The 11,938-nt window shown below is 53.0% G+C and overlaps 2 protein-coding genes across 5 annotated transcripts in view; one reads left to right on the top strand and one right to left on the bottom strand.

The window, feature by feature from the left end:
* Nucleotides 1-4,894: 4,894 nt before the first annotated feature.
* Nucleotides 4,895-11,520, top strand: LOC136325461 (coiled-coil domain-containing protein 74B-like). 4 transcript variants are annotated; one of them, XM_066259914.1, is made up of 8 exons: nt 4,895-5,204; nt 7,472-7,516; nt 8,347-8,406; nt 9,305-9,452; nt 10,503-10,692; nt 10,768-10,850; nt 10,932-10,988; nt 11,131-11,520. In XM_066259914.1, the coding sequence occupies exons 1-8, from the start codon at nt 4,937-4,939 to the stop codon at nt 11,267-11,269; spliced, it is 990 nt and encodes a 329-aa protein (XP_066116011.1). In that variant the 5' UTR covers nt 4,895-4,936; the 3' UTR covers nt 11,270-11,520. The 4 variants fall into 4 exon arrangements, with proteins under 4 accessions (XP_066116011.1, XP_066116010.1, XP_066116012.1 ...); XM_066259913.1 differs by having other exon boundaries at nt 9,293-9,452; XM_066259915.1 differs by lacking the exon at nt 10,932-10,988 and having other exon boundaries at nt 9,293-9,452; nt 11,148-11,520.
* The window catches only part of ZNF74 (zinc finger protein 74), a 182,051-nt gene continuing 179,695 nt past the window's right edge, over nt 9,583-11,938 (bottom strand). Inside the window, exon 6 of the transcript XR_010729254.1 lies at nt 9,583-9,605. The gene's annotated coding sequence lies outside the window, so the exon portion shown is untranslated. The remainder of the gene's footprint in view (nt 9,606-11,938) is intronic.

Raw genomic sequence — 11,938 nt, 5'->3', positions numbered from 1 at the left:
CTCCGCCCACCTAGGGCTTTGTTCTGTTGCTACTGGAGCCATTCTAGTGCCTGAGACAGAGGCCATGAAGCCATCTTCAGTGCCCAGGCCAACTTTGCTCCAGTGGAGCCTTGGCTGCAGGAGGGGAAGAGAGAGAAAGGAGAGGGGGAAAGGGTGGAGAAGCAGATGGGCCTTTCTGTGTGCCTGGCTAGAAATCGAACCCAGGACTTCCACATGCTGGGTCAACGCTCTACCATTGAGCCAACTGGCCAAGGCTAAAAAGCCTATTCTTAACCCCAAGTCTTGCAGTGCCTGGGTTCAGCCCACTGGCTGTCATGTCATTCCTAACCTAGTGGTCAGTAGATTCACTTAAAGCAGCAACAAACAGATGTAGACATAAGTGGCTGCGATGGGGATAATGGGCCCCTAGAGGTTTGGGATATGGCTTGAGTGGGCCTCAGCCAGCACAGCTGCCACATTAGGTCTAAGCTGTGAGAGTTTTGCCCTCTATTCCTCAGCAGATCAGTTGGCTTATATATGAAAACACTGGTGATCTTGGCATGTGTGTCGTACTTCTATGACTTCTGGAAGCTCAGAGGGTCACATGCAGCTGGGAACTGTACTGTGCACTTGGTCCCACATGAGTTTCTCACCAGTAGTGCTCTGGCCTGGCCTGAGTGTTAAATGTCCACAAGTTCAGCATTGGCAGATTACTGGGTTTTGTTATCAGACTCATTAGTCAAGAGATATGAGCCTGACCAGGCGATGGCGCAGTGAATAGAGCATTAGACTAGGACATAGAGGGCCCAGGTTTGAAACCCCAAGGTTGCCGGGTTGATCATGGGCTCAACAGCTTGAGTGCAGGGTCGCTGGCTTGAGTGTGGGATCATAGACATGATGACCCCATGGTCACTGGCTTGAGCCCAAGGTTGCTGGCTTGAGCAAGGGGTCACTCCCTCTGCAGTAGCCCCCTGTCAAAACACATATGAGAAAGCAATCAATGAACAACTAAGATGTAATGAAGAATTGATGCTTCTCATCTCTCTCCCTGTCTCTATCCCTATGTCTCTGTCAAGGAAAAAAATGTGTGTGTGTACGTACACACACAAACAAGTCGTGGCCAGATAGCTCAGTCATCCCGATATGCAAAACATTGCCAGTTTGATCTCCCATCAGAGAACATATGGAAATGGATTGATGTTTCTGTCTTGAATCAAATTCTTTCTAAAAAATTAGATAATATATATATACATATATATGTATATACACACACTTCCTATAATTTTTTATATTTGTGGTTTTAATCACTAGTCATTTTTTCTGTACCTTTTTATTTATTATAAAGCACTTTTCTATTGTGTAGAATTATTTGTGGATCTGTTTCTGTTGACAATCTGAATTTTTCTCTTGACTCAATCACATTTATCTATTTCTTTGCATGTTTGGTATTTCTATTGTATATCAGACATTGCGGATAATGTGTCAGAAATTCTGGGTTCTGTTATAATTCTCTGAAGAATATGAGTTTGTTGTTTTCCTTTAGGAAGTTGAATTACTGGAAGATCACTGACTTTGTGGAGGCTGGACAGATATGTTTTGATTTTGCCTGCGGTCTTGGTCCAAATACTTTATTTCTAGAACATAGTCTTTATTCCCAAGGCAGGGTCCTTAGAGGGTTTAAATGGAAAACTGAGTTGTTTACCAAGTCTTTCCTGGAGTTGATAGCAAATTAATCTCAGGTCCCAGCTGTCTTTCCTTGGGATCCTGAAATCTTTTTATTCTTTCTTTCTTTCTCTCTCTCTCTCTCTCTTTTTTTTTTTTTTTTTTTACAGAGACAGAGAATCAGAGAGAGGGATAGACAGGGACAGACAGGAACGGAGAGATGAGAAGCATCAATCATTAGTTTTTCGTTGCAACACTTTAGTTGGGTTTTTTTGTTTGTTTGTTTTTTGTTTTTTTTTTCCTGAAGCTGGAAACGGGGAGAGACAGTCAGACAGACTCCCGCATGCGCCCGACCAGGATCCACCCAGCACGCCCACCAGGGGCGACGCTCTGCCCACCAGGGGGCGATGCTCTGCCCCTCCGGGGCGTCGCTCTGCGGCGACCAGAGCTACTCTAGCGCCTGGGGCAGAGGCCAAGGAGCCATCCCCAGCGCCCGGGCCATCCTTGCTCCAATGGAGCCTTGGCTGCAGGATGGGAAGAGAGAGACAGAGAGGAAGGAGGGGGTGGGGGTGGAGAAGCAAATGGGCGCTTCTCCTATGTGCCCTGGCCGGGAATCGAACCCGGGTCCTCCGCACGCCAGGCCGATGCTCTACCGCTGAGCCAACCGGCCAGGGCCTTTTTTTTTTTTAAAGACTTTATTTATTCATTTTAGACAGGGAAGAGAGAAAGAGAGAGAATTAGAGAGAGAGAGAGAGAGAGAAGGGAGGAGCAGGAAGCATCAACTCCCATATGTGCCTTGACCAGGCAAGCCCAGGGTTTTGAACCGGTGACCTCAGCGTTCCAGGTCGATGCTTTATCCACTGCGCCACCACAGGTCAGGCCACTTTAGTTGTTAATTGATTGCTTTCTCATATGTGCCTTGACCGTGGGGCTACAGCAAACGGAGTAACCCCTTGCTCGAGCCAGCGACCTTGGGTCCAAGCTGGTGAGCTTTTTTACTCAAACCAGATGAGCCCACGCTCAAGCTGGCGACCTCCAGGTCTCAAACCTGTGTCCTCTGTATCCCAGTCCAACGCTCTATCCACTGCACCACTGCCTGGTCAGGCTTTTTTTTTTTTTTTTTTTTAATTCAGTGAGAGGAGGGGAGGCAGAGAGACATACTCCTGCATGTGCCCTGACCAGGATCCAGGGATTCATCTGGCAAGCCCACTAGGGGGTGGCGATGCTCTGCCCATCTGGGGCATTGCTCCATTGTTCAGCTACTGAGCTCTTAGTGCCTGAGATGAAGGCTATTGAGCCATCCTCAGTGCCCAGGGCCAACTCGCTCCAGTGGAGTCATGGCTTTAGGAGGGGAAGAGAGAGAGAGAAGAGAGAGGAGGAGGGGTGGAGAAGCAGATGGTTGCTTCTCCTGTATGCCCTGACTGGAATAGATCCCATGAAATCCACACTCTGGGCTGACACTCTACCACTGAGCAAACTGGCCAGGTCCGGATCCTGGAATTTTACCTGCACCTGTGCAATTCAGTCCAGACACCAATTGGAAGGGAGTCATAGCTTCCAGCTTCTCACACTGAGACTCCAAAGTACCTAGCATTACTCTTATCAGATGCAGTAGTTCATCCCAAACTCTATCCTTTGCCTCCTAGAGCCAGTAAGCCTGTAGCTTCTTGAGGTCTGGCTGAGTAGAGAGAACCCTCGGGGCAAGCAGCTCTTCTTTTAAGAACTGCCTCCTCTAGTTTCTGCCTGCTTTTGTCCTCCAGTGCCTCAGACAGCTGTCCCATATATTTTGTCCACATTTCATAATGCGAGGGGGTTCTGCAGTTATTGAAAGTGAAAACATTATCTTTTGATTTTTGAACCTATAATCAAATCATTTATTCAAAAAGGAACTATTAAAACAGTAAGTGATGCCTGACCAGGCAGTGGCGCAGTGGATAGAGCACCGGACTGGGATGAGGAAGACCCAGGTTCAAGACCCTGAGTTCGCCAGCAAGGGGTTACTCTGTCTGCTGAAGGCCCGCGGTCAAGGCACATATGAGAAAGCAATCAATGAACAACTAAGGTGTTGCAACAAGCAATGAAAAACTAATGATTGATGCTTCTCATCTCTTCGTCCCGGTCTATTCCTCTCTCTGAATCTCTCTCTGTAAAAAAATAAATCAATCAATAATGCTCCCGCATTATTTAAACAAACAAACAAACAAAAAAAAAACCCAGCAAGTGAACAAAATATTAAGGCCTTCTGCGGGCGCTGGGGATGGCTCCTTGGCCGCTGCCCCAGGCGCTAGAGTGGCTCTGGTCCCGGCAGAGTGACGCCCCGGAGGGGCAGAGCATCGCCCCCTGGTGGGCAGAGCGTCGCCCCTGGTGGGCGTGCCGGGTGGATCCCGGTCGGGCGCATGCGGGAGTCTGTCTGTCTCTCCCTGTTTCCAGCTTCAGAAAAATACAAAAAAAAAAAAAAAAAAAAAAAATTAAGGCCTTCTGTAAAGGAGGCAATTCTCTGACAAGCCAGAGGATTCCTCTTTCTTTCTTTCTTTCTTTCTTTCTTTCTTTCTTTCTTTCTTTCTTTCTTTCTTTCTTTCTTTCTTTCTTTCCTTCCTTCCTTCCTTCCTTCCTTCCTTCCTTCCTTCCTTCCTTCCTTCCTTTCTTTCTTTCCTTTCTTCTTTCTTTCCTTCCTTCCTTCCTTCCTCCCTCCCTCCCTCCCTCCCTCCCTCCCTCCCTCCCTCCCTCCCTCCCTCCCTCCCTTCCTTCCTTCCTTCCTTCCTTCCTTTTCTTCCCTTTCCTTCCCTTTCCCTTTCCCTTTCCCTTTCCTTTTTCTTGACAGAATCAGAGAGGGACAGACAGAAAGAAAGGGAGAGAGATGAGAAGCATAAGTTTTTCATTGCGGCACCTTAGTTCATTGATTGCTTTCTTACATGTGCCTTGATGAGGGAGGGGCGGTGTTCCCGGCCACAGGAGAGTGAGTGACCCTTTGCTCCAGCCAGCGACCATGGGGTCATGTTTACGTTTCCACGCTCAAGCTGGTGAACCCGCGCTCAAGCCGGCGACCTGGGTCCTCTGAGTCCCAGTCCCAAACTCTACCCACCGCGCCACTGCCTGGTGGGGCCGGAGGATTGCACTTACCTCGACAGAAAGGGTCACTCAGGCCCTGCCCCTAACCGCACACCACGCCCTCAGGTTCACCCACTTAGACCACGCCTCCAGGTCGCGTCCGTCCGTTACCGTGGCGACGCGGCACTAGGCCGGCTTCCGGGCCACCGAGAGGACTTGCAGCCTTCCGGGCAGCAGCTGCGGCGACATGAGGGGGGCAGGGGTGCCGGTCGGGCAGCGGTCCCCCAGCTCGGGGAACCCGAGCTCCCGGGGCTCAGTGCGCCCGCGCCAGCGCCCTCCCCCGCCCGCGGTCCTCCAGCACCCGGGGCAGCAAGGCTCGCAGATGGGGGGGCTCAGCGAGGCGCAGAAGCGGATCCTGGACCTGGAGAAGAGCCTGCAGTTCCTGCAGCAGCAGCACTCGGAGATACTGGTCAAACTCCATGAAGAGATTGAATACCTGAAGCGGGAGAACAAGGGTGAGTCCGGGTGGCAGGGCTGGGGCGTTGCCCGCTGCAGTGAGGTCAGTGAGGCACGAAGACCTACCTCCCTAGTATCATCCTTCCACCGCCTTCAGCAACACGGAGTGTTTAGAGAGGACACAGGACAGCAAGCCTCACCCCGGGTCCTACCGCGCGGGGCTTGGGCTCCCTGCCCTAGTTCAATACTCGGTCATCATGAGAGGTGCCCTCCTGGTCACCTGCCCATTGGAGGGAGCTGGTTTGGCTGCCTCATTTCCCAGAGTCAATCGCCAGCCTTCTCTGTAGGCAGGGCCCAGGCCCACCCACCTCGTTTAAAAACTTTTTAGAGAAGTAAAACATACCCCAAAAGTATGAATATACAGCTCAGTAAATTTTCATACACTAAACGTACCCAGATCAAATGCAGACATGCTGACCCCAGAAGGATCCCTGGGCCCCATCCAGCCCCTCCCCAGACTTCTCCAGCCTTGTGTCTCCTCAGAGAAGACCTCTCTTCCCCTTGAGGCTCCTCAGCCCCATGGGCCAGAACTGAAGCAGACTTTTTTTGTGTGTGTGACAGAGACAGAGAGAGACAAGGACAGACAGACAGGAAGGGAGAGAGATGAGAAGCATAAGTTCTTTATTGCGGCACCTTAGTTGTTCACCGATTGCTTTTTCATATGTGCCTTGACTGGGGGTGGTGGTGGCTACAGCAGAGCGAGTGACCCCTTGCTCAAGCCAGCGACCTCTGGGCTCAAAACAAGGACCATGGGGTCATGTCTATGATCCCACGCTCAAGCCAGCAACCCCACACTCAAGCTGGTGAGCCTGTGCTCAAGCCAGATGAGCCTGCGCTCAAGCCGGCGACCTCGGGGTTTCAAACTTGGGTCCTCTGTATCCCAGTCTGATGCTCTATCCACTGCGCCACTGCCCTGTCCGGCTGAAGCAGAATTTTAGGCCTCCACCATGGGGCCCTGTTCCTCTCTCTGGCTGCCATCACACTTTAGCTCTCCATTCACACATCTGGGCCTGCCTGTTTCTCATTCTCCTCCTTTATCCTGCTGCCTCTACCTAGAGTGTCAAATACTCCATCACTGGGTATCCATTATGTCAGGATCCTCCCTTCCCCGTTTCTTTTCTTTCTTTCTTTTTTTTTTTTTTTTTGTATTTTTCTGAAGCTGGAAACGGGGAGAGACAGTCAGACAGACTCCCGCATGCGGCCGACCGGGATCCACCCGGCACGCCCACCAGGGGCGATTCTCTGCCCCTCCGGGGGGGGGGGGGGTGTCGCTCTGTTGTGACCAGAGCCACTCTAGCGCCTGGGGCAGAGGCCACAGAGCCATCCCCAGCACCCGGGCCATCTTTGCTCCAATGGAGCCTCAGCTGTGGGAGGGGAAGAGAGAGACAGAGAGGAAGGAGAGGGGGAGGGGTGGAGAAGCAGATGGGCGCTTCTCCTGTGTGCCCTGGCTGGGAATCGAACCCCAGACTTCTGCACGCCAGGCCGACGCTCTACCACTGAGCCAATCGGCCAGGGCCTTTTTTTTTTTTTTTTTTTTTTTTTTTAATTTTAACAGAGACAGAGAGAGAGTCAGAGAGAGGGATAGATAGGGACAGACAGACAGGAACGGAGAGAGATGAGAAGCATCAATCATCAGTTTTTTGTGGCGACACTTTAGTTGTTCATTGGTTGCTTTCTCATATGTGCCTTCAGCAAACCAAGGAACCCCTTGCTAGAGCCAGGGACCTTGGGTCCAAGCTGGTGAGCTTTTGCTCAAACCAGATGAGCCCACGCTCAAGCTGGCGGCCTCGGGGTCTCGAACCTGGGTCCTAAGGCATCCCAGTCCGACACTCTATCCACTGCGCCACCACCTGGTCAGGCCCTTCCCCTTTTCTTGAGTCTCCATTCCAGTCCCTCCCTGATACCAGGCTGGGTGTGGCCATCCAGTGTCTTGGGCGTCACTTGGTTATTGCACTGACATCTATGGCTTAAGGGCTCCTGGAAACCTGGGTCATCTGGCTCATCCCTATGCCCCTGTACCAAGCCCCCCACCTGGCAGAAGGTGCCACGTAGACATCATGGATGAAGGGTGGGATTTCGGGTGAGGCTGTCATGCAGGGGCTTTGGCTCAGGAAACAGCTAGAGACAGACATCCCAGCCTGAGAGTACCCAAGGCAAAGGCTTGGCCCATGGGGCAGGATTGCTGAGGCCTCTTTGGTACTCAAACCAAGCTTCTCTCAAAATGGCTGTGGCTTCGAAAATAACCAGAACATGTGCTTGCTTTCAGATCTCCATTACAAGTTAATAATGAATCAGAGACCACAGAATAAAGGTAAGACTGAGGCCCTCAGTGCCTGATGGAAAGTTACCATGGTCAAGAGTAGCCCCTCCAGACTGCTTGTGCTTACTCAGCTGCACTGGCCCACACACTGTTCTAGTGATGAGGGGTCCTGGACAGACACCAGTGTCCCCAGCCCTGGCCTCGGTGACAAGTACAGAGAGTGCCACTCTCAGGGAGCCCCAAACCTGAAGTCTGAACAGTAGGTTCAGTTGCAGAGCAGCTGTGGGTGGAGGGCTGCCCAGGTCCTCCCACTGAGGTCCTGTCCTCCAGCTCAGTCCAGGCTGTTTTGGGCTTGTTTTCCCCACTAACCTTTGGGGCCAGATCTGACACTGGGAGGTAGTCTGAGTGGTGAGTGGGGCCAGACTGCAATGCCCCAGCCTGGGGGGTGCCCAGAGCGCTTTCTTCATGGAGGACACACAGAGAATGGGATGGTGAGGGCCCTTTTCCAGTGGGGTGGAGCAGCTGCTATGAGCTGTCCCAGTCCTATAGTGTGTGTGTGGGAGTCCCCAATGGGACATTAGGAGAGGTTGCACTCCTTCAAGACCTGCTACTTCTAAGGTCCCAAATCCCCTGCTTTGTGACTGACCCTCTTGGAAACCACCTTTCCCATGGTCTTGGCTCCCTTAGGCACTGGCCAGGGCTGGGGCTGCCTCACCAGAGCACTGGGGAGGGCTCTGCATGAATGCCCAGGCCCAGGGCCTACAGGGGCAGGAGGCAAGCACAGATGGGCCCAGCCCCTTTCTGTGCAGAAGCTGCTGGGGAAGTGGGATGGAAGCATCACTTTAGCCATCTTGGGTTGACTCCTGCATGTTTGCCTATAGGTAGTATCTCCAGTGCCAGCGTTCAGTCTGTCAAGTCCATCCCAAATTCAATGGCATCAGGTGAGTGTGCCAGCACCTTCAGTGTCCCACTGTTGGGCAGCTTGGAGGGGGTAGGTGCTTTTGCCAGGCCCCATTAAGGGTTAAGGGGCAACTGAAGGGAGCCAAGGAGGGTGTGGTGAGCTGATACCACCAGAAGGGGGCTGAGGTGGAGTGGGACAGAACTGTGGGCTGGCCACTGGATGGCTGCAAAGGCTGGGTGGGCCTGGCCGCAAAAAGCATGTCAGTGAGGGGCACGAGGTCCCAAGGCTGGCCTGCCCCAGAGTGCGATGGTGGGCAGTCAGACTCACTGACAGAGCCCCTCTGAGTGGTATTCCAGAGGTGGTGGTGAGCTGGCTGCCTGCAGAAGCCCTGCTTATAGTTAGTGTCCCTGCAAAGCTGGCAGGATGCAGGTACAGTGGCCCTGCCTACAGAGCCCTGGGCTTGTGGTGTCCTTTGCAGCATGAGGGAAGTCGAGAGTCTCTTCTCCCAACTCTGCCTCCCCGAGAGGCCAGGCATCCTGATCAGGAGCTGCCCCTACAACGGGCCATGGTCCTTGTCCTTGGAAAGTATACCTGTGCAGGCTAGGTCAAAACCTCTCGTTCACTTTCATTTTGCTCCAAATGGGTTGCTGCTTCAGAGTCAGGGAAGAGCTTGTGAACCCTGGGAGGAGACTGGCCGTTTCAGGTGTCGGAACATTCAGCAGGCACCACCCACAGGCTTCATTCATCCTCAGGCCCTCACTGGTGTTTTCCAGCAGGAGGCCCCGTTACCATCTCATCTCCCCTTACCAGAAGGAAGCTGAGGCAGGGGGCGGGGGCTCCGTGGGCACACACAGCTGACCCTGGAGGACTTGGGCACCAGTGCTTGATGCCCACAGTAACTGGCCCTGTCTGGGTCTGACCTGTAGCCAACTTTCAAGGCAAGGCCAGGCCTCAGCCCAGCTCCAAGAAACATGACTTGAAAGTTGACATTCTCCAGAAGATGGACCTGGAAGAGAAGTCCCCAGTTGCTGCCCTGCCTCACAGCAGCAAGCTGGACAAAGCCCCTGGAACACAAGGGCTGCCCAAGTAAGGCATTCAGTAGGTTCATACTCTGGAACCAGCCCATTTATTTGCTTTCCAAAAGGGCTTGCCTAAGCTGGGGTCCTTGTGCTGACCTGAGCTCTTAAGATAGGGGGACATCGCCTGACCAGGTGGTGGCGCAGTGGATAAAGTGTCGGACTGGGATGCGGAAGGACCCAGGTTCGAGACCCCAAGGTCGCCGGCTTGAGCGCGGGCTCATCTGGCTTGAGCAAAGAGCTCACCAGCTTAGACCTAAGGTCGCTGGCTCCAGCAGGGGGTTACTCGGTCTGCTGAAGGCCCGCGGTCAAGGCACATGTGAGAAAGCAATCAATGAACAACTAAGAAGTCGCAATGCGCAACGAGAAACTGATGATTGATGCTTCTCATCTCTCTCCGTTCCTGTCTGTCTGTCCCTGTCTATCTCTGCCTCTGTAAAAAAAAAAAAAAAAAAAAAAAAAAAAAAAAAAAAAAAAAAGATAGGGGGACATCAGCAGCCCCTAAACCATTTTCTCAAAGAATTTGGCCTCCAAATGAGTTTGCTTTTCACCAAGAATAGTGAGGTTCCCAGTCTCCATCCTGGGAAACTCGGCTATTGGAAGGCAGAGTCAGCAGGACACCAGTTTATGGAACTTGCCTGGAAAGTGGTCGTGAATCTGGACTTTGCACCAGAAAAAGGGACCTTATTGTCCCCTGGGTAGTACAGCCAACAGAGGGACAGGCTTCTCTTTCTCTGCAGTCCTTAGATTCCCTCTTGACCAGTTCTACCAGGTCTTGGGTCAGGACAGAGTGAACCACACCTGACCTTCACCTCATTGCACCTTGAGAGGGAAGGGAAGAGATGGGCCCAGATCACAGCTGGCCCGAGGCCCACTCCCTCCACCTGGTGCCTGGAGTACCCTGGTCAGCAGAAGGCAGCCAGGCCTGAGGAGGCAATGTTGATGCCCCTCTTCCCTATGCTGGCCTCATGTTAGTGAGGGTGCCGCCTTAAAGAGAGTTGGTGGGTGGTTAGACCCATCCTGGTAGGCCATCTCTGGGCTGCTGCAATGACTATTTCAGAGATGAAGAAGGGGAAACTTTTAATCCAGAGGCCACCTCAGTGGCAGGCAACCAGCACAAGGGAAAGCAGGTGATGGGGGCGCCCCCCCTGATGAGCTTGCCTCCCCATTTGCGCAAGCCGACCTCACTTCAGCAGGCTGAGGTGATCATCCGCCAGCTGTGGAATGCCAACCTTCTGCAGGCCCAAGAGGTGAGGCTCGGGTGGTGGGGGCAGCCCTAGTGCCTCTGAGCCTCGGCCACCATGCCTCTTCTCCCTGCCTTTCAGCTGCAGCATCTCAAGTCTCTCCTGGAAGGGACCCAGGGCTCATCCAACGCTGCCCCTGAGGAGGCTGGCCCAAATACTATTAAGTAAGTGCCCAGCATGGCTCTTGTCCCAACGTGGTGAGGGCCCAATTATGTGGGGCTCCCTGCTTACTCTTCCTTCACCAGAGACCAAGAAGCCACGCAGCTCCCCAAGGTGCCCCCCAAGGGTGTCTCTAAGAAATGGTGAGTCCAGGGGCATAGTGTGGGTGGGGCACCTGCAAAGAGAGTAGAGCTGGGCATAGCAGGAAGCAGGCCCTGGCTCCAGGCCTCACCCAGCAGCCACTCCCAGGCATGTCCCCACTGCCCACCCTCTGCCCCCTGCCAGCCTTGCCTTGAACCCAGTGCCCGTGGTAGAGCGTGCCATGCTGCCTGCGCTGAAGCAGACCCTGAAGAACAACATTGCCCAGAGGCAGAAAAGGCTGCAGGTGGTACAGAACCGGCGGCTGCACCGCTCCCTGCTCTAAGGGCCCCTGCAGTCCAGTCCTCACAGTCTGAGTGAGGCCCGGCCCACAGCTGGAGACACAAACCCTGTCGATAGCATTCCACAGGAATTCTAATTCCACTTAAACCATCCTCATGGCAGATAAAGTACTTGGTCTGAGAACTGAGAAACTGTTTATTTTCATACTAAACATGCAGAATTTTGCTATTCTGCATTTACAAAAAAACATTAAAACTATTACCCTTCTTGTTAAAGTTGAAATAAAGCTTGTTTCTCCCAGGCCTGAAGTCTTGCTCCTCGCTGCTGTCAGGTGTTGCTGCCCTGGGAGGGCCCCTAGCTTTGTACCCTGTAATTGAGAGTGGGGAGTCCTGGCATCTGCCCAGCCACAGCACACACCCCTTGCTGGAGTGCAGGGGGCTTTTCTGGTCTGTAGCTAAGCTGTGGGCTGCCTTTCAGGCAACTTGGGGCTTCCTATCTGACCAGACTCTCCTCAGGGCAAGATACTGTCCTCCTGCCTCAGCCACATCTTGTGTCTACACTGATAAACAGCTTATGAGCCCCTCCGCAAGCTGAGTCCTCTGCAGAGCCATGGTCAAGGCCACAGGAGAATGGCCCCCTGCTGGGTGCTCCACCCTGTGATGTCCCCACTCCACAAGAGCCTCACGTCAACCCCTCAATCACCAGAACAGCA

This window comes from Saccopteryx bilineata, chromosome 2 (genome assembly GCF_036850765.1).
Source record: "Saccopteryx bilineata isolate mSacBil1 chromosome 2, mSacBil1_pri_phased_curated, whole genome shotgun sequence".
Lineage (NCBI taxonomy): Eukaryota > Metazoa > Chordata > Mammalia > Chiroptera > Emballonuridae > Saccopteryx > Saccopteryx bilineata.
The sequence above is the reverse complement of the archived record's forward strand: the minus strand, read 5'-3'. Positions and strand labels throughout refer to the sequence as shown.